This window comes from Saimiri boliviensis, chromosome 11 (assembly GCF_048565385.1).
Source record: "Saimiri boliviensis isolate mSaiBol1 chromosome 11, mSaiBol1.pri, whole genome shotgun sequence".
Classification (NCBI taxonomy): Eukaryota; Metazoa; Chordata; class Mammalia; order Primates; family Cebidae; genus Saimiri; species Saimiri boliviensis.
In genome coordinates, this window is record NC_133459.1 from 74,258,564 (window position 1) to 74,283,786 (window position 25,223).

The 25,223-nt window shown below is 37.5% G+C and overlaps 1 protein-coding gene across 3 annotated transcripts in view; it reads left to right on the plus strand.

Moving 5' to 3' along the window:
• Positions 1–25,223, plus strand: part of ST6GALNAC3 (ST6 N-acetylgalactosaminide alpha-2,6-sialyltransferase 3) — a 585,173-nt gene that overhangs the window by 355,667 nt on the left and 204,283 nt on the right. For all 3 annotated transcript variants that reach the window (XM_003921398.4, XM_074381026.1, XM_074381027.1), the window contains exon 3: positions 2,877–3,286. In XM_003921398.4, coding sequence (XP_003921447.1) covers positions 2,877–3,286 — 410 coding nt within the window. The remainder of the gene's footprint in view (positions 1–2,876; positions 3,287–25,223) is intronic.

Genomic DNA, 25,223 nt, shown 5'->3' on the forward strand with positions numbered 1-25,223 from the left:
GCTGACATGGAGATGTTGATGATTTTTGGTTAACAGTGTCTCATTAAGTGAAAAAACAAGGTAGCCAAATTGTATAAATGGTATTTCTCAACCTGTCTAAAATAATATCTGGGGAAAGGAAAAAAATATGACAAAAATACGTGTAGTATTGTTGAGTGATGAGAATATGGGGAGGTTTTTTTTTAAATCATTTTATCCATTCTTTTTGGTTTTTCGAGTTTCCCATATTACTTTACTAATTTGGGGGAAAACGTTTTTAAAGCAGTTTGAATAGTTTGTTAAAACATTTGATTTAAGAGTTTGCATTCAGGCATCTCAAATCTAAATGATATGAAAATGAATGAGCTCCTGATCTCCCTCCCAGATCCTGCTCTCCCAAAGGCTTCTCTCCTCAGTTGAAGGAAATTTCAGCCTCCCAGTTACTCAGTCTGAAAACCTGGAGCTATCTGTCTGTGACTCCTCTCTTTATTTCATATCCCACCTTCAATCTATGGCCAATTCAATAGGTTGTACCTTCGGAATGTTTCCAGAATGTGAGCAGCTTCTCTCCGTCTCCTTTGTTACTCAGCACAACCCACATCACTGTCCTCTCTTGCTGGGATTTTAGCAGCAGCCTAATCCTGTGCTTCAAGCCTGGCCAGATTTTTACCAAGTTTCCACACAGCTGCCAAAGCTGTTAAAATTTAATGCAGTTCAGTCATTCCTCTGTCCAGAGCCCTTCAATGGCACTTCATCTCGCACAAAATGAAAGGCCCTACGTGATTTCTCCCCTGCTGCGTTTCTGACCCCAGTATCTACTTGACTCCACACTGGCTCTGCCAAGCTACATTGCTCTTCCTTTTATTCCTTTCTTTCCTCAGGGTATTTGCATTGGTTTTTGCATGTGCTCTGCAGGAATGCTTTTCTCCTAAATATGCTCGTAGCCAACTCTTTCGCTTCCTTCAAGTCTTTCCTCAAATATTATTTTCTCAGCAAGGTCTTTTTCTGATTACTCCAGCAACACACACACACACACACACACACACACACACACACACCCCTCCTAACCTCCTTTCCTGCTTTTATTCTATTTTGTACTTAGCAACATTTAACATATTATATGGTATGAGAGTTTATTTATTGCCTTTCTCCTGCACCCAACTTGAATATAGGCTCTATGAGGACAGGGATTTTTGTTTATAGTTTTCACAACTGAACTCTCACCCCTGGAACTGTGCCTGACACATTTAGGTGCTCTATGACTGCTGTGAGTGCCTACCATTGATAGGAACAGTGATCTGTTACAGTTGTATGATTATCCAGTTGATTTTTATGCAGCATCTTACATCCCAATGTAATTATTTTAATTCAGTTGCTTTCATATCCTGATTTAACCAATTGAGCCCCTAATGTATTCCAGGGACTTCGGAGGAGTGGGGTTAAAATGAAGAAGATAGACATTGTTCTGACATAGTTTACTATCTAGTGGACAGACATAATTAAACAATACACTCCAACGCAATCCATAAAAGAAGGACAGTACCCAGTTGAGAGAAGCTACTCACCAACAGGCACAATTAAAATTCAGGATCAAATGTCAGATCCAAAATGTGGAATCTCATAGAAGAGAGATGAGAAAGATGCATATCAACAAAGCACATTGCTGCTTTATTACTGTTTTAAAAGAGAGGGTGACTGTGTTAGAGGGAAGCAGCAAAAGTAATTTATTTGGTTGTTGTAGGAGAAACGAAAGCAAAGGATAATGGAAAGGGCAGTGGGCTTAGAGTTAGAGGATCTAGATTTGAATCCAACACTGCAACTTTATCACCTCCAATTCCTGAAAGGTGATGCTTAACTTCTCTGAGTCTCTATTATCTCCGTGGTTAAATAAAAAGGGAGAAAGGGACTTAGACTAGCTCTGGAGACTGTCTGTGTAGATGCCTTCCCATCTGAAAGAAGGCCTTTCTTTATCCATCTAGAATAAACATAAACACAAAAGCCAATTAACATGATGACTTGAGGGAATCTCTAAAGGGTCTCTGTAATATTTCATCTAACCTGGGACTTACCTTAAATGGTTATGGGTTCTGAAAGTCTTTTTCATAACCTCATTGTTTGCTAAACTCTTCATATTTTTATCAATCACTTATACCCACTCATGCATGTAAGTAAAATACATAATTGACCCCCAGATATGCTTCTTTTGTATTTCTTTTATAGCCACCAACCTTAATACAAAGATCAAATCTTTTCATATTTTCTGTTTCACCTGAAATTATAGATCTGAATATAAAAATATTGACCATTTAGCCGGGCGCGGTGGCTCAAGCCTGTAATCCCAGCACTTTGGGAGGCTGAGGCGGGTGGATCACGAAGTCGAGAGATCGAGACCATCCTGGTCAACATGGTGAAACCCCGTCTCTACTAAAAGTGCAAAAAATTAGCTGGGCATGGTGGCACGTGCCTGTAATCCCAGCTACTCAGGAGGCTGAGGCAGGAGAATTGCCTGAGCCCAGGAGGCGGAGGTTGTGGTGAGCCGAGATCGCGCCATTGCACTCCAGCCTGGGTAACAAGGGCGAAACTCCGTCTCAAAAAAAAAAAAAAAAAATATTGACCATTTAGAGTGAAAAACAAATAACTATTGTTTGGCTATAATTTTAAACCAGCATATGGGGATTGTAGAAATTAAAATTATTTTTTGACAGTGTACGTTTTCTTTCTTAATGGAAGCCTGGTGTTGATAATCTGTGGCAGAGACTGTGGGTTTGGTATTTGTAGGTACTGTAGAGATATTTCTGCATTGTAATTATACGGTATCTGAATTTTTGTTTTACCAGAGGAACTTATTTGACTAAGTGCAATTTACTAATTGGCATGCCTTCTTTCTCTATTTTCAGCCTTTGCAACTGGACTGTGACCTTTGTGCCATAGTGTCAAACTCAGGTCAGATGGTTGGCCAGAAGGTGGGAAACGAGATAGATCGATCTTCCTGCATTTGGAGAATGAACAATGCTCCCACCAAGGGTTATGAGGAAGATGTTGGGCGCATGACCATGATTCGAGTTGTGTCCCATACCAGCGTTCCTCTTTTGCTAAAAAACCCTGATTATTTTTTCAAGGAAGCGAATACTACTATTTATGTCATTTGGGGCCCTTTCCGCAATATGAGGAAAGATGGCAATGGCATCGTTTACAACATGTTGAAAAAGACAGTTGATGTCTATCCGAATGCCCAAATATATGTGACCACAGAGAAACGCATGAGTTACTGTGATGGAGTTTTTAAGAAGGAGACTGGAAAAGACAGGTGAGTCCTCTCTGAAGCAGCTTTACTGTCTTTTATTATCTTTTATGTTAAATCTTTGCTGATTCCTTTTGTAGGATATGAAATGAACAGTTATTTTTTTTAAGCTGATTGTTTTATGTTTTGACTATTATGATTACTTGATGAGCCAGCCTGAGGTCTCATTTATTCCACCTATACGACCTTCTGTTCTTTCCATTCTGATTGGTTTGAGTCTCCAAGAAACACTTCCCCAAGGTATCTTTAGATCTTTTCTTATTTTGTTCCATTTGCTATTGACTAAGTTGGATTTCAGCTGGAAGAGGGTCTACATATGTCTGCTTCACACCTTAGTAATAGCAAGGAACTTTAGGACTATGCATTAGTCTAAACTCCTCTGGGAATTTTGCCAAAATTTTTACCTGAGATCACAAACAGAACAGGCTATTGATTCTCCAGTAAGATTATTTTATGTAGCTTCTCGCATGCAAATAGGCACTGTGATCCTGAACATCGTAACTTGGTATCAAACATGCTTAGCAGAATAGCATATTGAAATTATACGTCACTTAAAATTATTAGCAGTTGGATTATTTTAAAGAAATCAGGTATAAATACCATTCATTCAATTATCCAAAAACCAATTTGCATTTTTTATTACATCTATATCTTTTCTGTAGCATTCTGTACACTATACTTCCTACTTTCTTTTCTTGAAGTTTCATTCTTTCCCCTCCCCTTCCTTCTATTTCCTCTCTTTGCTTCCTTTCTAGCTCCCTCGTCTCTCCTGTAACTGGATTGCATGCGATTTTCTCCTCCTCTTTAGAAAGATAACTATTAAAATGGAGAAAACAAGAATTACAAATCAGTCAATCTTGGTTCATATATCTAGCTCTAATAAAGAACTGCTAAAGAAAGATATTGAAACCAAAGGCTAAAGTTTTAAATTATCTGTTAATTTTGCTTATTTGTGCAATATCATAGATAAATTGAGCATCTGTAAGTTCCAATATTAGCATTCTAATTTCAAAATGTATGTATTTCACTATTCAATATTATCGAATCTAAGCTTTTAACCAAATTGAGGTATGTGCTTAAGGGTTGCAGTTTCTGATATCTCTGGATATAATTTGAATGCTGATGATTATTTTAAAATCCTAGGTGGATCAGCTCTTCTATTGGCAATGTGGGTTGATCTGAATTTAACATTTTCTATTTCTGAGCACCAAAACTACACAGCTTCATGTGAAATGCAAGACAGAAATAGCCATGAAATACTAGTTTCTCCTACTGTATGAGTTAGCAAGAAGAATGCCAAAGGTGAGATTTGAATCAATGTAGGATAAACTGTCCAAAATGGCAGGCAGTAGAGATGAAAGGAATTGGTACGGTGCTTCAAAGAAATGCGATCCTGTGTCTCACTATTCTATATAAATATGATGCCTATTCACAAAGGGCTTTGGAAATTTCTGGTCTCTCACTAGCCCAGAGCAGTGAAATTAATGAGATGTATTTGGATTTTCATTAGTTAGAGTCAGCCCTCAAGGTATCGCCCAGACATAACTATAAGCCCTAGAGTCATTTGGGGGGGGGGGGGTATTAGAGAAGAGCTTAGCATGTGGTTGGTTCATGTTTTATGTGTTTATTTCACATTGACTTTTGATGTGAGCTTTCACGGAGACAACACATCACATATGTATAAATTTTACAAGAACTGGGAGAGAATAGCTTTGGGAGATCCTTTTCTTCTTGGCCATGATAAAGAAAACTGTATAGTGGGAAAATTACTAAGTAATTTTACTAATTTGATAAAGTTAATTTTCAGGGTATCATTTGATTGGTAGAAGTTACCAAAATGAGAGTTAAAGAAACCAAAATATGGTTTTGGTTCATGGTGTGTACTTACCTTTTTCACTGAGTCTATTTCTGTCTGGTTGCCTCACTGAGTAATCCAACCAGACAGGAGAAGACAACTATGCCAGTGTTTTAGAAATAAGCAGAATGGGTGATTTATTCATTTTTGTAATAGATGGATAGATAGATTTTTTATTGTACTTCAGGTTTTGTGGTACATGCACACATCTGGCTAGAACTTCCAATACTATAGGTATATACACGGCAATGTGGTTTGCTACTTCCATCCCCCATTACCTATATCTGGCATTTCTCCTCATGTTATCCCTCCCCAACACCCCACCCCCTGCTCTCCTTCCCCTAGTCCCCACCAACAGACCCCAGTGTGTGATGCTCCCCTCCCTGTGTCCATGTGTTCTTATTGTTCAGCCCCTATCTGTGAGTGAAAACATGCCATATTTGATTTTTCTATTCTTGTGTCAGTTTGCTGAGAATGATGGTTTCCAGATTCATCCATGTCCCTACAAAAGACATGAATTCATCATTTTTATGGCTGCATAGTATTCCATCATGTATATGTGCTACATTTTCCTTGTCCAGTCTATGATTGATGGGCATTTGAGTTGGTTCCAGGTCTTTACTATTGTAAACAGTGCCGCAGCGAACATATGTGTACCTGTGTCTTTATAATAGAATGATTTATAATCCTTTGGATATATAACCAGTAATGAGATTGCCGGATCAAATGGAATTTCTATTTCTAGGTCCTTTAGGAATTGCCACACTGTCTTCCACAATGGTTGAACTAATTTACACTCCCACCAACAGTGTAAAAGTGTTCATATTTCTCCACATCCTCTCTAGCATCTGTTGTCTCCAGAGTTTTTAATGATTGCCATTCTAACTGGTATGAGATGTTATCTCAGTGTGGTTTTGATTTGCATTTCTCTAATGACCAGTGATGATGAGCATTCATATATGTCTTCTTTTGAAAAGTGTCTGTTCTTGTCCTTTGTGCACTTTTGAATGGGTTTGTTTTCTCTTGTAAATCTGCTTTAGTTTTTTCCAGATTCTGGATATTAGCCCTTTGCCAGATGGGTAAATTGCAAAAATTTTTTTTCATTCTGGTGTTTGCCAGTTCACCCTAATGATTGTTTCTTTTGCTGTACAGAAACTCTGGAGTTTAGTGAGAGCCTGTTTGTCAATTTTGGCTTTTATTGCCAATGCTTTTGGTGTTTTGTTCATGAACTCCTTGCCTATGCCTACGTCCTGAATGGTTTTGCCTAGGTTTTCTTCTAGGGTTTTTATGGTGTTAGGTCTTATGTTTAAGTCTTTGATCCATCTGAAGTTAATTTTAGTGTAAGGTGCCAGGAAGGGGTCCAGTTTCTGTTTTCTGCACATGGCTAGCCAGTTATTCCAATGTCATTTATTAAACAGGGAATCCTTTCCTCATTGCTTGTTTTTGTCAGATTTGTCAAAGACCAGATGATTGCAGATGTGTGGCATTGCCTCCAAGGCCTCTGTTCTATTCCATTGGTCTATATCTCTGTTTTGGTACCAGTACCATTGCTGTTTTGATTACTGTAGCCTTGTAGTATAGTTTGAAGTCAGGTAGCGTGATGCCTCCAGCTTTGTTCTTTTTGCTTAGGATTGTCTTGACTATGCAGGTTCTCTTTTGGTTCCACATGAAGTTTAAGGTAGATTTTTCCAGTTCTGTGAAAAGGGTCTTAGGTACCTTGATGGGGATAGAATTGAATCTATAAATTACTGTGGGCAGTATGGCCATTTTCACAATATTGATTCTTCCTAACCATGAACATGGAATGTTTTTCCATGTGTTTGTATCCTCTCTTATTTCCTTGAACAGTGGTTCACAGTTCTCCTTGAAGAGGTCCTTTACATCCTTTGTTAGTTATATTCCTAGGTATTTTATTTTCTTTGTAGCAATTGTGAATGGGAGTTCACTCTTGATTTGGCTCTGTTTTAGTCTGTTATTGGCATATAGGAATGCTTGTGTTGATTGATTTTGTATCCTGAGACTTTGCTGAAGTTATTTATCAGTTTAAGATTTGGGCTGCAAATACAGACAATTTGACTTTCTCATTTCCTAACTGAATACCCTTTATTTATTTTTCTTGCCTGATTGCTCTGGCTAGAACTTCCAATACTATACTGAATAGGAGTGGTAAGAGAGGACATCCTTGTCTCGTTCCAGATTTCAAAGGGAATGCTTCCAGTTTTTACTCATTCAGTATGATATTAGCTGTGGGTTTCTCGTAAATAGCTTTTATTATTTTGAGATACGCTCCATTGATACCTAGTTTATTGAGAGTTTTTAGCATAAAGGACTGTTGAATTTTGTTGGAGGCCTCTCTGGCCTTCTGTTGAGATAATCATGTGGTTTTTGTCTTTGGTTCTGTTTACGTGGTAAATTACGTTTATAGACTTGCATATGTTAAACCAGCCTTGCATCCCCAGGATGAAGTCTACCTGGTCATGATGGATAAACTTTTGATGTGCTGTTGCAGTTAGTTTTCCAGTATTTTATTGAAGATTTTTGAATATATGTTCATTATGGATATTGGCATGAAGTTTTATTTTTTTGTTGAGTCTCTGCCAGGTTTTGGTATCAGGATGATGTTGGTGTCAAAAAATCACTTGGGAAGGATTCACTATTTTTGCATTGCTTGGAATAATTTTAGAAGAAGTGGTACCAACTCCTCTTGGTACATCTGGTAGAATTAAGCTGTGAACCCATCTGAACCTGAGCTTTTTTTGGTTGGTAAGCTATTAATTGCTGCCTCAACTTGAGCACTTGTTATTGATCTATTCAGGGTTTCAACTGCTTCCTGATTTAGGCTTGGGAGGGAGCAAGTGTCCAGGAATTTATACATTTCTTCTAGGTTTACTGGTTTACGTGCATAGAGTTGTTTGTAGTAATCTCTGATGGTAGTTTGTATTTCTATGGAATTGGTGGTGATATCCCCTTTACCGTTTTTTTATTGCATCTATTTGATTCTTCTTTTCTTTTTTTATTAATCTGGCTAGCAGTCTATTTTGTTGATCTTTTCGAAAAACCAGCTCCTGGATTTCTTGATTTTTTTGAAGGTTTTTTTTATGTCTCTGTCTCCTTCAGTTCTGCTCTGATCTTAGTCACTTCTTGTCTTCTGCTAGCTTTTGAGTTTTTATGATCTTGCTCCTCTAGCTCTTTAAATTTTGATGATAGGGTGTCAGTTTTAAATCTTTCCTTGCTTCTCATGTGGGCATTTATTGCTATAAATTTTCCTCTACACACTGCTTTAAATGTGTCCCAGATATTCTGGTACATTGTATCTTCATTCTAATTGGTTTGGAAGAACATCTTTATTTCTGCCTTCATCTCAATGTTTATCCAGTCAACATTCAAGAGCAAGTTGTTCAGTTTCCATGAAGTTGTGTGGTTCTGAGTTAGTTTCTTAATCTTGAGTTCTACCTTGATTGCACTGTGGTCTGAGAGACTGTTTGTTATGATTTCTGTTCTTTTGCATTTGTTGAGGAGTGATTTACTTCCAATTATGTGGTCAATTTTAGAGTAGGTGTGATGTGGTGCTGAGAAGAATGTATATTCTGTGGATTTGGGATGGAGAGTTCTGTCGATGCCTATTAGGTTTCCTTGGCCCAAATCTGAGTTCAAGTCCTGGATATCCTTGTTAATTATCTTGTGTTGTTCATCTGTCTAATATTGACAGTGGAGTGTTAAACTCTTCCACTATTATTGTGTGGGAGACTAAGTCACTTTGTAGGTCATTAAGAACTTGCTTTGTGTATCTGAATGCTCCTGTATTGGGTGTGTTTATGTTTAGGTCCCTTAGCTCTTCTTGTTGCATTGATCCTTTTACCATTATGTAATGTCCTTCTTTCTCTCTTTTGATCTTTGTTGCTTTAAAGTCTATTTTATCAGTGACTAGGATTGCCAACTCCTGCTTTTTTTGCTCTGCATTTGCTTGGTAGATCTTCCTTAATCCCTTTATTTTGAGCCTTTGTGATTCCTTGCATGTGAGATGGGTTTCCTGGATACAGCACAGCAATCAGTTTTGACTTTTTATCCAATTTGCCAGTCTGTGCCTTTTGATTGGGGCATTTAGCCCATTTACATTTAAGGTTAATATTGTTATCTGTGAATTTGATCCTGCCATTTTGATGCTAGATGGTTGTTTTGCCCATTAGTTGATACAGTTTCTTCATTGTGTCCATGGTCTTTATCATTTGGTATGTTTTTGGAGTGGCTGGTACTGGTTGTCCTTTCTACATTTAGTGCTTCTTTCATGAGCTCTTATAAGGCAGGCCTGGTGGTATTGCAATCTCTCAGCAATTGCTTGTTCATAATAAATTTTATTTCTCCTTTGCTTATGAAGTTTGGTTTGGCTAGATATGAAATTCTAGGTTGAAAGTTCTTTTCTTCAAGGATGTCAAATATTGGCCCCCACTCTCTTCTGGCTTGTAGGGTTTCTGCCGAGAGATCTGCTATGAGTCTGATGGCCTTCCCTTTGTGGGTAATCCGACTTCTCTTTCTGGCTGCTGTTAGCATTTTCTCCTTCATTTCAACCCTGGTGAATCTGACGATTATGTGCCTTGGGGCTCCTCTTCTTGAGAAATATTTTTGTGATGTTCTCTGTATTTCCTGGACTTGAATGGTGACCTAGCTTGCTAGGTTGGGGAAGTTCTCCTCTATAATATCCTGAAGAGTGTTTTCCAGCTTGGATTCATTCTCTGCGTCACATTCAGGTCCACCTATCAAATGTAGATTAGGTCTTTTTGCATAATCCCATGTTTCTTGGAGGCTTTGCTCATTTCTTTGCAGTCCTTTTCCCCTAATCTTGCCTTCTCATTTTATTTCATTGTGTTGTTCTTTAATCTCTGATATCCTTTCTTCTGCTTGGTCGATTTGGCTGGCTATTGAAACTTGTATATGCTTTGCAAAGTTCTCGTGTTGTGTTTTCCAGCTCCGTCAAGTCATTTATATTCTTCTCTAAGCCATTTATTCTCATTAGCATATCATCTAACCTTTTTTTCAAAGTTCTTAGTTTCTTTGCATTGGGTTAGAACATGTTCTTTTAGCTCAAAGAAGCTAAAAGACAGTGGGTGTTGTTGTTACCCACCTTCTGAAGCCTGTTTCTGTCAATTCATCAGACTTATTCTCTATCCAGCTTTGTTCCCTTGCTGGTGAGGAGTTGTGATCCCTTTGAGGAGGTGAATCATTCTGGTTTTGGGTGTTTTCATCCTTTTTGTGCTGGTTTCTTCCCATCTTTGTGGTTTTATCTACCTGTGGTCTTTGTAGTTGGTGACTTTTGGCTCGGGTCTCTGAGTGGATGTCCTTTTCATTGATAATGAAGTTATTTCTTTCTGTCTTTTAGTTTTCCTTCTGACAATCAGGCCCCTCTGCTGTAGGACTGCTGGAGGTCCACTCCATACCCTGCTTGCCTGGAGATCACCTGCAGCAGATACAGAACAGTAAGGATTGCTGCCAGTTTCTTCTGTTATCTTCGTCCCAGGGGGAAACGTGCCAGATGTCAGCTGAGCTCTCCTTTATCAGGTGTCTCTCTGGATATATGGGGATTGGGATGCTGCTTGAGGAGACATTCTGTCCCTTATAGGAAATCAAATGCTGAGCTGGGGGTCCTGTTGTTCTCTTCAAAGCTGCTGGGTAGTTACTTTTAAGTCTGCTGCAGTGGAACTCATAACCACCTTTATTCCCAGGTGCTCTGTCTTAGGAAGATGAGGCTTTATTTATAAGTTCCTGATGCGCTGCTGCCTTTTTTCAGAGATGCTGTGCCCAGCAAGGAGTGGTCTAGTCACAGTCTGCCACCAGAGGCATTGCCAAGCTGCCCTGGGCTCTGCCCAGCTGCTGTTTGAACTTCCTTGCAATTTTGGTTACAGAGGTACGGTTAGAACTGCCTCAGTAATGGCAGTCTGCGTTAGTAATTATGGACTGCCTCAGTAGTGGCGGACTGCCTCAGTAAAGGATTGCCTTGGTAATGGCAGACTGGCTCTGTAATGACAGACTGCCTTGGTAGTAGTGGACTGCCTTGGTAATGGCTGACGCCCTTCCCTCCACAGAGCTGGACTGTCCCGGGTCCAGCTGCACTTGCTGCAAAACTCTCAATCCAGAGTGTTTCAGATTGCTGGTCTTTGTGGGGTGTGACCCACGGAGCCAGATCACCTGGCTCCCTGTTGCAAGCCTCTTTTTTTTTCAGTTGAATGGGTGGCTCTGTATCCAGGTGTTGCAGGTGCCCATTGAAATGGCAGTCCAGATTTGTATGAGTTTTTGTGCAGAGGCCTATGGTGCTGGCTGAAACAGCCGTGCTGGAAACTCGTGGTGTTTTCCAGCCTGGGAATCTCCCGGTCTGTGGGCAGTAAAAACTTATTTAGAAATGTGGTGATCACTCACCCTCTGATTTTTTGTCACTGGGAACTGTACTCCATAGCTGTTCCTTTTCTGCCATCATGGATCTCCAGAACAGGTGATTTAAGTGAGCCTGATTGGATAAAAAATGTTGACCAAAATGATGTCAGAAGCTGCTGTTCCCAATCTATGCCCTAATGACATCTATGTTAAAGACTTTCATTGTCTTTAAAGAATTTTATTGTCTTTAACATAGATGTCATTAGAATATAGATTCAGAACAGCAGAATTTTCCATGATAAATGATATTCATTGCCAAATTTCAAATAAGAATATATTTTTCAACTTTTCATGAAGGAAAATGTCAAACTTATAGAGAGACTAGTGGTGTAATGAGCCTCTATATAACCACCACTTAGCTTGAATAATTATTAACTCATGACCAGTATGGTTTCATCTACACCCCTACCCACTTTCTGTCTCCCCAAAGAATATGTTGAAACAAATCTCAGATATCATATTACCATTTTATTTATAAATATTTCAGTGTATAACTCTAAAAGATAAAGAATCTTAAAATCAATACAATGCCATTGCCCTACATAAAAATCAACAGTTCTATCTTAATAGCATTATATATTTAGTTTGCAAATTTTTCAATTGTCTCATTGATATATTTTTCATAGTTTGTTTTAATTAGGATTAGCATAAGATTCATACATAGCAATTGATTTATATGTGTCTTATATTTGTCTTAACCTATGTAGCTACTTTCCCCTCCCCTCTCCCCTCTCCCCTCTCTCCTGTCTCCCTCTCTTTTCTGTCTCTCTCCATATCTGTTGTTGAAGAGACCTAGGCATTTATCCTATAGGGCTCTTCACAATCTAAATTTGTTAATTTCATTTCCATGATCTTTCTTTTTCTACGCTGGTATTTATATATTGAGGCTTGGTTGGATTCAGGTCTTTTTGTTTGTTTGTTTTCTTGCCGAAACCATTTCAGGAGAAATATTCTCTAGTTTTCTCTTTTTGAATGTTACATTCCATTAATGATTATTTTCTAGATTGAATAATTTATTAGAATTGCACAATGGTGCTATTTCATCATATCCTTTTTATTTAATAGCTGATATACTTTATTAAGAGTAATTTACCCTCTTACTCATTTGATTAACATGAGATAGAAGTCTCATGGTCTCCTCCTTATTTACCAGTGTTAATGCATTAGTTTTCTTGCATTCTCTATAGTGACCAATAAGCTTATTATTAATATTTACATATTAACTTATAGACTTAAACAGACTTGAAGTATTTTAATTTATTAATATTACATCCTTATTCTCAGATTTCCTATTTTGGTCCATGGGAACCTCTTTAAACCAGCTTTGAGTTCTTTTGACATGCCCTTAATAATCCTTGATAGCTTCCATGTTTCCTGGTATTCTCGGATGTTTCAGTGATTTTTGTACATATTCCGAGGCAGAAACAGACTCAGACATTTCCACAAAGAACATCAGTTTCTTTTAGCAGTTAAGGGAGCATAATAGTAGCACCGTGGCTGCTCATTGCTACTGGATTGGTCTTTGTTTCTTGGGCTTTACAGTGAACAGAGCTGATATATAGACAATATATACTAAGTATGTTGTTTCATTATGAAATCATTATGAGTTCAAACTGAACCTTCAGTTCAAATCCAGGGCTAACAAGTTTTAATTTTACGTCATCTATCTTACATCTCTTCCCTCTTTTTACCATGCTGACAATCACAGGTCTCAGAGATTTCAATGTATTTATTTATCTGCTTTATCCCAACACGCGCACACACACACGCGCGCGCACGTGTTCACGCACAATAATCTTAGAATAACAGCACAGCACAACAAGCAATATAATTATGGTAAACACTTTAAGGATATTTTGCATCAAAGAAAACATTTGAATGGCAAGCATTTATGTGGATCTATGCTCACAAAATATATGTTGATTATAGTCTCCAAAAAAGTTTTTAACATTTTTCTCCTAAGTAAATAGGAGTGAATTAAGTGATATACATCACTGCAGGCATGAGGAAATAGAGCATAAGAGCGTCCATTTAATTTTTTTTAAATTGTAAAGCTACTTTGCTTGATTTGCCTATAGTTATTAGAACATTAGTACTCATTTAACAAAGAGTTCATGTCATCATTATTATGTATAATTTATAGAATTAAAAAAAATGTCACTAGTAGGTAAAGTGATTCATGATAGGAAAATGATTACATGGAGTTCCTCAAAGAAAATTTTGCTTCTCAGCTTGTTTCTTGAAATTGTAAAAATACTTTAAAAAATATATAGCCCTTCCATTTAAGGTAGGTGTCTTCATTTTTCCAAGCATTGTGTTTTATTGTTTGTTTGTTTGTTTGTTTGTTTGAGATGGAGTCCCTCTTTGTTGTCCAGGCTGGAGTACAGTGGCACGATCTCAGGTCACTGCAACCTCCACTTCCGGGTTCAAGCGATTCTTCTGCCTCAGCCTTCCAAGTAGCTGGGACTGTAAGTGCACCACCACGCCCAGCTAATTTCTGCATTTTTAGTAGAGACGGGATTTCACCATATTGGTCAGGCTGGTCTTGAACTCCTGACCTCATGATCTACCTGCCTTGGCCTCCCAAAGTACTAGGATTACAGGTGTGAGCCACTGCACCCGGCCAGCATCATGTTTTTTGTCTTAAGGAATTCCTCATTGAGGAAACATGAAGCAGTAGAAGAAATGTGTATACCATTTAAATATCTTAGAGTAAATTTAGGCCAATTCACAAGCATATTGGAATACCTTTTTGAAGCAAATGAAATTGATTTTGCTTTCTTTTTAGTTAGTGTTTATAATGATTTTGCTTGTCAATTAGAGAGAGTGACCTTGTGGGAAAGGCTAAGAAGGCTGCTTTCCCTTTCCATCTTTATCTTCTGGGGCCCAGTGTGTTTTTTGTTTTTTATTTTTGAAATCTAGGTTCACTGGTTAGTGGTCACTTTTAGATAGTCACCTACCAAACATACTTCTGGAAAACAAGTATTGTGAATTCTACACAACTTTCTTTTCTTCTAGTAACCTTTGAAATTAAAAGTTTTCAATCTGGACCAAAACAATCTGGACCAAATATCCTTTTTTGCTTTGAATGATTGGTATGCATAAATAATATTAGCCTGCTGACATTTACATGTTTGCATTAATACATCTTAAGAGTGAAATATAGAAATGCTGGAGGGCTGACAGTGGCACATTGTGCCACATTTGACACTGTAGAAGGTGATCATGTGGCTGGCACACACAAATGCAAAAGGAATGTTAACTTTTCTAGAGAAGCAGTTGAGAGCCAATGTGAGATATTTTGCTTTCCTATGGGCAGGTGGGCAATTGAAGCTTGGATTTCACTTTAGAAATATGCTGGAAAATATAGGCACATTATTTAAGTAATAATTGAGAAAGCTATAGTCCCCATTAAAAGAGCAAAGCTAATCCTGGGCTGATAAAGGACTCTGAGCTGCCCTAAATAGGTCTTAATTAGCTGGTGCCAATGTGGCTCCACCTTTAGGGATGGATGAAATTAATGAAAGCTAGCAGCAAATAGAATCAATGTTTCAAGATGTTCCTGCCTCAGATGAAGAGGATGAAAAGAAAGGGAGTCATTTTTGAAAACTGTTTAGGAAACAGAATGCACAAAAATCAATTTTTGAAAATACAAAATGGGACACTGATTTGTAAATACAGTAGCAAGATCTCCACCTGGCTCATCTTTGCCAGCCTGCTCCATCCATTTCCACTCAATCTTAAGGAGAGAAAAATCAGTGATGTGTCATTCCTCACTGTTTGGAGGTGACAGTTTTATAACCTAGCAAGGGTTTTAAGGACAGCCCGGGTTTTGCTCTTTCAGCTTGGCCATTTTGAAAGTTTCTTGTGTCATCGCATGATCAAGTGTAGAGATTAAACGGGTTCTCATTTCTCAGGTTTGCAAACCTTTAGTAATATCTAGAGTGGAAAGGGGTTTCAAGTCTTCTTCCCTGAAAATTTGGGAATCCTCTTGAAGTTCCCTCTGTCAATACACAAGGAAGCTGCCTTAAGACACACAGTGTGGCAGGAAGGTGGAGGGCAAAAACCGAAACCAAAATAAAACAACTATGCCAGCCTTTTCTTAGAGTCAGCCATGGGATACAGAAATGTCCCACGTTTGCCCAAGGAAATGCCATAACTAGATTCCACATACAAAGATGTCTGGTTATTCCTAACTCAGAATAAATAGCTGCTAACCCCAGGAAAACTTCAACCAAGGGAAAATAGTCAAAGTATAAAAATCTTATTTGAAAGACAGGACACAGTATTAAAAACAGTATTTTCGGGTTTTTTTTTTTTTTTTTTTTTTTTTCATTTGAAGATGGTCTTTGCAAATATAAGTATCTCAGCACTTTTTCAGGAGCAATGCTGACAAGCCTCTGTTAAAATGAATTAATGTCCCCACCTCAGCTGATGTATTTGGCAGGAACAATAAGTTCATGCAGCAGTCATGGGCAGATCCATAGGACCCGTTAGTCAAAAAGCATAATACTGCATCCAGGGCTGTGTTTTCACGCTAATAAGCATTGTGAAACGGGAACTTCCTCCTTACCATTATTTATGATGGCATTCCATGACCTACATTAGGCTTCCTATGTAATACACGTGTGCTGGAAATTAAAAATTCAGTAAAAAAGAAGGCATAATCTAGTTTAATAATGGGAGGTCCGGAGGGGCATTTGTAATTTATCAAGATATCAGTACCAACCTTTCATGTGTTTAGAAACACCCACATGTGCACACACACACACACATATATATACACATATACTGGGTGAAACTATGAGATATTTGACAAGACAATTTAGGATTCAAACAAGAGCAACATCACAAGTTTAGCAATCATATTTTAAAGCAAAAAGCTGTGCAGAACATCAGTGGTTGTGGAAATCAAGACTTGCAGCCAGTCTACTGAGTGAAATAAAGTTCTCTAGGCCAGAGGATGACTTGACAGACACCCAGATGCTCCGACAGATTATACTGTATAGAAAAATGTCCCAGTAGACACAGATGGTCAACAGTTTCCTCGATGTAGAGGCTTTTAAACCCCCAAAAGGGTGTGAAACTCAAAGACAAAAGGAAGTCTTAAATGAGAAGCTTCATTAAAATATATCCAGACTTCTAAATTTTATACAAAATTTAAGGGGTTTATTTTTTATCATGAGATTTATCTCTGCAGTTGACTAACTTCCCTCTTACAATTATTTCTTCTCTCCTTAGATTTTTTTTTGAACCATGTCTCCTTCTTCAAGTTTAGTTCAAAATTATGACAATTAAGAATAGTTACATTCTTGTCTTTAAAACATATAAGCCAGCAGCAATCTCTGTTTTTTCTCTATTCTTGTATGCTTGACTCTTTTTTAAGACAGAGTTGGTTGTTTTGAGAATTTTCACCCTATACTACGCCCATCTGTACTACTAGATTTTTAATTGCTTGGACAAATATTTCAAAATACCTTTCACTGTGTCTGGGATGTTGTAGGAGCTCTACTGATGTTTGCTGAATTGAATTTTTGCTTCTCTATAAACAGACTTCTTATTAGATACGGCATTACTGACCTACATGGTCTCCTCTACATAGCTCTTCTCCCTCCCTCCCTCCCTCCCTTTCTCTCTCTCTTTCTTTCTCTTTCTTTTGTTTCAAGGAATGGGAAGTTTAATAGGCAAGAAAGAAGGAAAAACTCCAGGTGCAGAGACAGAGGAGGGGTGCTCGGAGTGGAGAAAAACCCCAGAGCTCTTTTTCTTAGTGAAGAGTAAGTCCTCCAGATCAGAGCAGTGCTTTTCAAATTTTAATGCACATCAAGTCACCTGCTGACCCATGTGATTTGAGGCAGGGCCTGAGATTTTCATTTCTAACAAGTTTCCAAGCTTGGTCAATCCTGTTCATCTGCAGATGGCACTTTGAATTGTGCTGTTAACAAAGTAAAAGACATTCATTGTTTCTTGAACCCAAGAAATACATAGGTCAAGAATATCTGTTTCCTAAATAGCTTGGTAATCTGCTTGTAGTTGGAGCCTAACTTTGTGATCCCGCCCTATTCCTTAGTAAATTAATAATGGGGCTCAGAGAAGTCCTTAAGAATTCAACTAGAGACTTGTTTATCTGAATTGTGCTCATTTATTCATTTCTCCCATTGAACAACACATTTCCTAAGGACAGGGACTATACGCATCTCCATTTTATTCTCAGACCTAGCATAATGATGCTTTGCCATAAAATACAGTACCAAAAGAATGTATCATTTTCACTCTCTTTCAGTGAAAGGGCCCACAGATGTTTCAGGGGTCCTCAAATTGACCTCAGCAATGACTCATTTTCTTTGTTCTGTTATTATTACTACCACTGCTCTAGTTTAGGCCTTCTTTACCTCTCACATACATGACTACCTATCCAGTCCTACCTCTGTGTTTTTGCAGAGATAGTTCCCTCTGCCTAAATTGCACTTTCTCCCATCACCATGCACACACATGCTGCCCATACTTTATAAATAAGTCAAATGTTACCTTTTTCTTGAAGCCTTTTGTAATATCCCTAGATAGAATGCATACTTCCTCTGAAAACCATAGTGTTATAGACTTCCTTTTTATAGAACTAATCACTTTCTACCATGCATTATTGCTATTTATGTCTAATCTCTTCAAGTGGTCCATAAACTGTTTGAGGGAATACCAGCACTTATTTCTCCAAGCACCTTGATATAATGCTTGACTTTAATAGGTATTCAGTAAACATTTAATGGGGAATGAATAAATAAATGACAAATAAAAGAAATAATATTTAATATATTTTTTAAGCTTAAAAGTCCCTTTGCCATTTGTTGAAATACTAGTGAATTTCAAAACACTTTTGTTTTTCAATATAGAAGGGTCACAGCAATGCCAAAGAGGCAAGTTCTCGAATTGGATTTTGATAGAAAAGTTTCTACAGTTCTATTTAGAGAGACCACCTCTTGCTTTATTTTACACAAAGGCTGGCAAATCTATTACCTTCTCTAGGGTTTTTGTGATTGGGCACCGGGTTTTTAATAAGTAACTGGCAGAGCCATTCCTCAAATACAGATTTCCATTTTAGTTCCACTTCAGCTGCGAAGCAAGTTCCCAGGCTTCACTCACAATTCTTTTAGCTGTCAGTTGCCTGGTGTAAAAGCAGATCCTAGTACCCAAAGTCAAAATTATACTCTTGGGTCTTAGGAGGCAAATATAAGCATCACCACAGAAGTCAGGAAACAGAATACCCAAGTAAAGGAGAACTGAAAACTCTCATAAAACAACCCGAGCTTCGCTGTCAAACTTTATCTTTAAATCACTCTCCAGAAAAGATTTTCGTCTTCGGTAACAAAGAAAATAAATTGCCTTACTTTTCAAATGCTTTCATGATGAACATCAAGAAAAGAAAAAAATTGGTAGTGGTATCTTTCAACCAACTGCATAAATGATGGATAAATTTGTATATAGACTCAGAGGAAAATTAACAAAAGCATTTCTGGCATATTCAGATCATGTCACTCTCCTGCTCAAAACCCTGCTATAGTCCTCCATTTCCCTTGGAATAAAAGCATGTGTTTACAGTGATTTCCAGTCAATTCTGATGAGTATACCAGGGCAGCATTTAAAATTGAAATCCTGGCCCGGCATGGTGGCTCACTCCTGTAATCCTAGCACTTCAGGAGGCCTAGGCCGGCGGATTGCCTGAGATCAGGAGTTTGAGACCAGCTTGGCCAACATGGTGAAACCCCGTCTCTACTAAAATTACCAAAATTAGCCAAGCATGGTGGTGGTAGCCTGTAATCCTAGTTACTCGAGAGGCTGACGCAGGAGAATTGCTTGAACCCAGGAGCTGAAGGTTGCAGTGAGACGAGATTGTGCCATTGCACTATAGCCAGGGCCATGAAAGCGAGACTTCATCTCAAAAAAAAAAAAAAAAAAAAAAAAAAAATTGAAATTCTTACCTTATATACCCAGCATTCCCAATGTACCTTATCTTGTTCTATTGTATTTTTTCTCTCATAGCATTACCTTCTAATATTCTATATAATACGCTTATTTATTTTAATTTTTAGTGTTTTCTATGTATTTCATCTACTGGGATATAAGTTCTCTAAGCTCAAGGATTATTGTTTTGTTTGCTAATATAGCTGAAGCACCTAGAAGAAAATACATTGTATAGTAGACACTCAATATTTACTAAATAAATGACCCAGAGGTGGAAAAAAAATTAAATAGAAGATTCAGGCAAAATTGTAAAAAGTTATCTTGGGGTGTACCAAAGTATTAATAGCATAAAGAAAAAAAATACATCCACTCAGAAATAGTGCAATTAAGTTAAAAATTTAAGACTGTTTGTTCTGCTGTTTTACAAAAAGGTGCTAGAATTAGAGCTGTCTCATCAAAGAGATCATCATTTCACTCAAGAAACTGGTCTGACTGATTTTTATTCTTCAACACATGGACCAGTTGTTTAAACAGAATTGATTTCTGATTTCTTTGGTATCCAGGAGAAACAGCAAAAATCTCTCACTCTTATTTGGATTACTAGAACAGTGGTTTGCAAACGTGAGCTTGCATCAGAATTACGTGGGGGTACTGATTAAAATACAGATTGCTGGGCTCACTGCTGGACTTTCTGAGTTGGTATTCTTAGATTTAGGCCCAAGAGTTTGCACTTCTAACAGAATTTCAGGCAATGTTTCTGCTGGTCCTAGGATCACACTTTAAGAACTATGATGATAGAGAATTCTAATAAGATATCAAGAGTCACATTCAATTATTTTGAAAACATTTGGTCCTATAATCTTTATTCTATTGGCATATTGTTGTAAGAACATCTACAACTATTTTTGTTACGATATTTTTCATGGTTAGGAATTTTTTTAACCTTCTGTGAAAGTCCTACTGCAGCTCTGTCATTTTCTTCTTCTCTCTCTCAAGATCTTGCTCCTCTGTAATTATGCCAGATGGTGCTGCTCATTAGCTTATAAGGGAGTGATGCTTTATCATTCTAGACAGAGAGACAAATCATTCTGTTCTCTGACTTTTGAGTCAAGAATCAACATTTGGGTGTATGTTCAACCTACTATTTGCTTTACAATTTTGCTCATTAGGTATTATTACCTTGACAATGTATGAGCTAGTCATTTTCCTTCTGCCATGTAGTTCAGATTAGCACTGTTTGACAACTGCCATCATCACAGCATTACCTCCAGTAATATGTAATTTTTTTTTTTTTTGCCTATGTTATTTGGGTGAGGTGGTTATCTAGAGAGTATATCTATAAAATGAAGATCACAAATAATTTTCAGTTATCTGACTTATCATGTTAGAAATGCATAACTAGGGCCATTTACTTGGAGTTTCTGGCCCTAGGATTGGCATTGCTGATTTATGAGAAACAGTCAAACATGAGGACAAAAGAAAGCAGTATTATGACCAAAGTCAAGCACTCTTTTTCATTGTATGTTTTCATTATGAAGAAGGTCAAGTGAAGTAAACATACAATGTAATGAAAAACTTTGAAAAAGAACAGAAATATTTATTTCTGGCAAAGTAGGTGGGCAACCCTTTCCAGAAACATGGAAACCATGCAGAGCACAGAAGTGGCTTGAATTTATAACCTGGGAAAAAAGTCTTATCTGAGATATTCAACAATTGGAGTAAAAACGTATTTTCCTTTTCTTTATAATCTTCACTAAAAGGTGGACTGAAGTTATTATTAGATAACTCTTGCAAGAGCACCATTAAAAGTGTGTAATAACATTCTTCTGATGTGAATCGTTTTTTCTCTCCTAAAATACTTCTCTACATAATTTTAATTTTAAACTTATGAAAATTAAATTAATATTAAACTTTAAGTATTAAACTTAATTATTAAATACTAAACTTAATTAAAATTAATATTAAAACTAAATTTAATATTAAAATTATGAAAATATTAAAATTATGAAATTTTCTTGACTTTTATTGATTGAAATGTAATAGAGAAGGGGATATAGTTGGGAGCTTCTGGGAAGGATTGTCAATCTATCTGAATTTTTTCTAGTTGATAGTAGATTTTGGACCATTAAATCTTTACTCACCAAGGGGCTAATATCCTTGTAATGAAATGAGTGTCCTACATCAGCTGTATCATTGTGGAGGCACAGAAGCTCCGAAGGTAAATGCAAAACAAAGAATGGTTGCTGTTCCAAGGTGACTTTTCCACAACATGTTCTATATTTCTGATATGTCTTCTAGTCTTAACCTGTGAGTTCATAACAAACACAGCTGGCTTTATTTCGGAGTGTATTCAATTTTCTTCCATTGAGCAAATTTCACTTTTACTTCATAGTGATTGTAATTACTTTGCTCTTTATCTTCTCTTTATCTTTGCTTCGCTCATTACTCATCTGACAGCTCGCCATCCCACCTTAATTAGAAGAGAAGACCCTTCCAAAAGTGAACCATTGGCAGTTCTGTCATCTGGAAAGAGATACATAAAATATGTTAAAAACAAAAATGACTATATAACTGGTTCATCGTATTTCCTTAGCAGGTGGTTTCTTGGTGGGCAAAGAGCGTGTTTCTGGTGATTTTGCTGCCAAGCACATTGTGGGTGTTCAATAAATATTAAATAATAAAAAGAGTTTTCTAATTAAGATGAACATTTTTCTCTATTAAGCAGATGGTGCTCAATAGGAGTAGCCCATTATTCATAAGTATGACACAAGGTGCTGGCAATTGTTGAGGAAATGTGGCTCTCACTTCAGATGCTGATTGTATGTTATAGCAAACTTTTGTGACAAACAGATTGGTCAATATTAGTTAATATTTGTGATTAAAACTGTCGCTAGAGATGGACTTGTGTGTATAGGTCTATAATTCTGTTTTGATTATTAATACTGGCTTCATCTATTAAAATATTTCTTGCTATTTAATGCAAGGCAAGTTTTAGCAAATGAATGTATACCTGATTTTACCCCATAGGTTCACCATTTGATTTGAATTATCATCATTGTCTGGTTTCTAAAGAGATTTTTCTTTTAAGCCCTTCGAGTCTCTTTGTGGTTGCTAAAGCTAGATGTGAACACCTCCCTGATATTTGCAATGCTTATATTCGTAGCTGAAACCTCAGTGGAACTAAGGAGAGTTAATTAGGCATTCCCAAAAATACACATCATTTTATGATTTTGCAGATCACCCCGATGAAAATAACAGTTTAATTTTGTCAAGTCATGTAAATTACAGTGAGAGGGATGATGAGAATTCTCAGCTCTTTGGAGAAGTTAATTTTGTTGTCAGCACATCCACATTTCAAAAATCACTAACTAGAGGCAGAACTTTCCAGCGCAAGTGAGATTTGGTGATCAGATACTGTTTTCATTTATAATGTCTGCCTTCTGTATAGGGTCTATGCAAATAGGGGCTTTCAAGGATGCAAAAGTAGCAGCTTCCCCTATTAGGAGCTTAGCTAGCAGCTGCTGTGTTTCTCATAAAAGATAGAAAACATCCTGTTTACTAACAGAACCATACGCCCTCACCCACATACACTCACATCAAGCTCTTCTATTTAGGCAGAGCTTTTATTTTGGTTTGAGATGGGCAGCACAGAAATGTAGTCTTTTACAAACATTCCTTGAGCACATATCCCCTGGGTGCTAACTAGGTGTCAGACATTGTTCTAGATGTGGGGAATTTGCTGATATTTGAAACACATTCTCTCATTTTACTGAGAACTCATCAGAACTTCTGACATTTGTTGGCAGATTCTTTGCATCTGGTCTCACCTCCTTATTTTTAATATTTATAAATCATGCTCATCAGGATGTCAGTAGAGAGGAAATGAAAGAAGCTGAGAAACCCTGCTGAGAGAGACCAGATACCAAAGTGAACTAAAAATATCTTGACCACAAGGATAGAAAGTGAACTAAGATATGTTCTTGAGGCAGCAAAAGTAAGTATTGTGCCAAAATCCAGGCTTGACCTCAGTGTCAGACAATCAATGGACTAGAGATTTCACTGTGTTCCGCACAGCCCTGTTAAGAAATCAAGACCATGAGCTTTTTCTATAATCCTAGAGTCTGCCCAGAACATGAGCTCATAAATATGTTAGCTTAAGTAAAGTTTATGATAATATAGATGATGAATCATCTTCCTGTTTTGAAAAGCAAATATTCTATAACTCAGGATTTCCGGAGTCTCTCCAGAAATCTACATGACTTTCACCCCATTTTCTTTAGGTCTTGATTCAAATGTCACCTTATCAGAGAGCCTTTCCTTGACAACGTTCTCCTACTTCCAGCTTTCCCTTTAAACTCTATTTTCCTTTATGTTAACTTGTTGTGGCCTGATATGTGTTTGCTATCGTCTGTCTTCACTTACAAGACTGTAGGCACCATGAGGGCATAACTTGTTATTTACCTCTGTGTCCCCTCAAATAGCATCTGACACATAGGTGCCACTACCCAGTTGTTGAGTGGGTAACGTGAGGCTGTCTGGGACTGTTAGTTCCTCATCCTAGGCCACCACGGGGTCAGAATCACCAATATCACTGTCTTCTACCTTCACATCTTGTCCCACTGGAAAATCTTCAGGGACAGTAACGTGCATGGAGCTGTCATCTCCTGTGACAGCAATGCCTTCTTCTTGAATACTGTCTGAAAGACTTGTCTGCAGCTGTTTTACAGTTAACTTTTTTTTTGCAAGTAGAAAGAATACACTCTAAAATAATGATGAAAAGTATAGAAAAATAAAGACATAAGCCTAGTAACATAGTTGTTTATTATCATTGTCAAGTTATATACTGTACATAATTGTATGTGTTATACTTTTATATGGCTGGATGTGCAGTAGGTTTACTTAAACCAGCATCACCACAAACACATGAGTAAATATGTCGTACTATGATGCTATGACAGTTACAACATCAGTAGGCTATAGGGATTATAATCCTATGAGGCCATGATCATATATGTGGTTCATCACTGACTGAAACCTCGCTGTATAACTCTTTAAGTTTCATGAGAGATTCTGATAACCAGAAGAACATTGAGGTGATATAATTTAATCCAAAAAAGTAGATGTTTCAAATAAGATTTTATATTGGGTAAATAAATAATTACTGTTTGACTTTCTGGAATTACATACATAGCTCAAGAATCTGTACTGCCAACTTCACGGTCCCCTAAGTGGTACAGAGATCTCAGAAAAGAAACTCAGAAGTGAGTGCAACACACTTATTTCATGGGTAAAGAAACCTAAGACCAGGGCAAATCTAGTGACTTTCTCAAGGTCCCACCGCTTGCAGTGAAACTACATTCATGGGGTCTTCTGAATCCTAGGTGAGTGTCATGTTTACTGGCTCACAAGGACTGCTGCCGTTGAATTGAGCACCAGCTTCAGTATTTCTCAGATATGCTCTGGGGACCATCTAATTCAGAATCTTCTGGAGGGTTCTGCTAGAAACATAGCCTCTCAGCCCTGTGGATTCAGAGTCTCTGGAAATGGCTCTGCATTTAAACAGTTCCCCAAGTGTGTCTTACACATTCCTATCCCTGGAGAACCAATGACTGCATGTGATTGGGTCATATTGATTCTCCTCCATGGAAAAATTTTAAAAATTAATGATATCACCCGAGTACATATCTATTGAGAATCTGGACCAACAGTTTT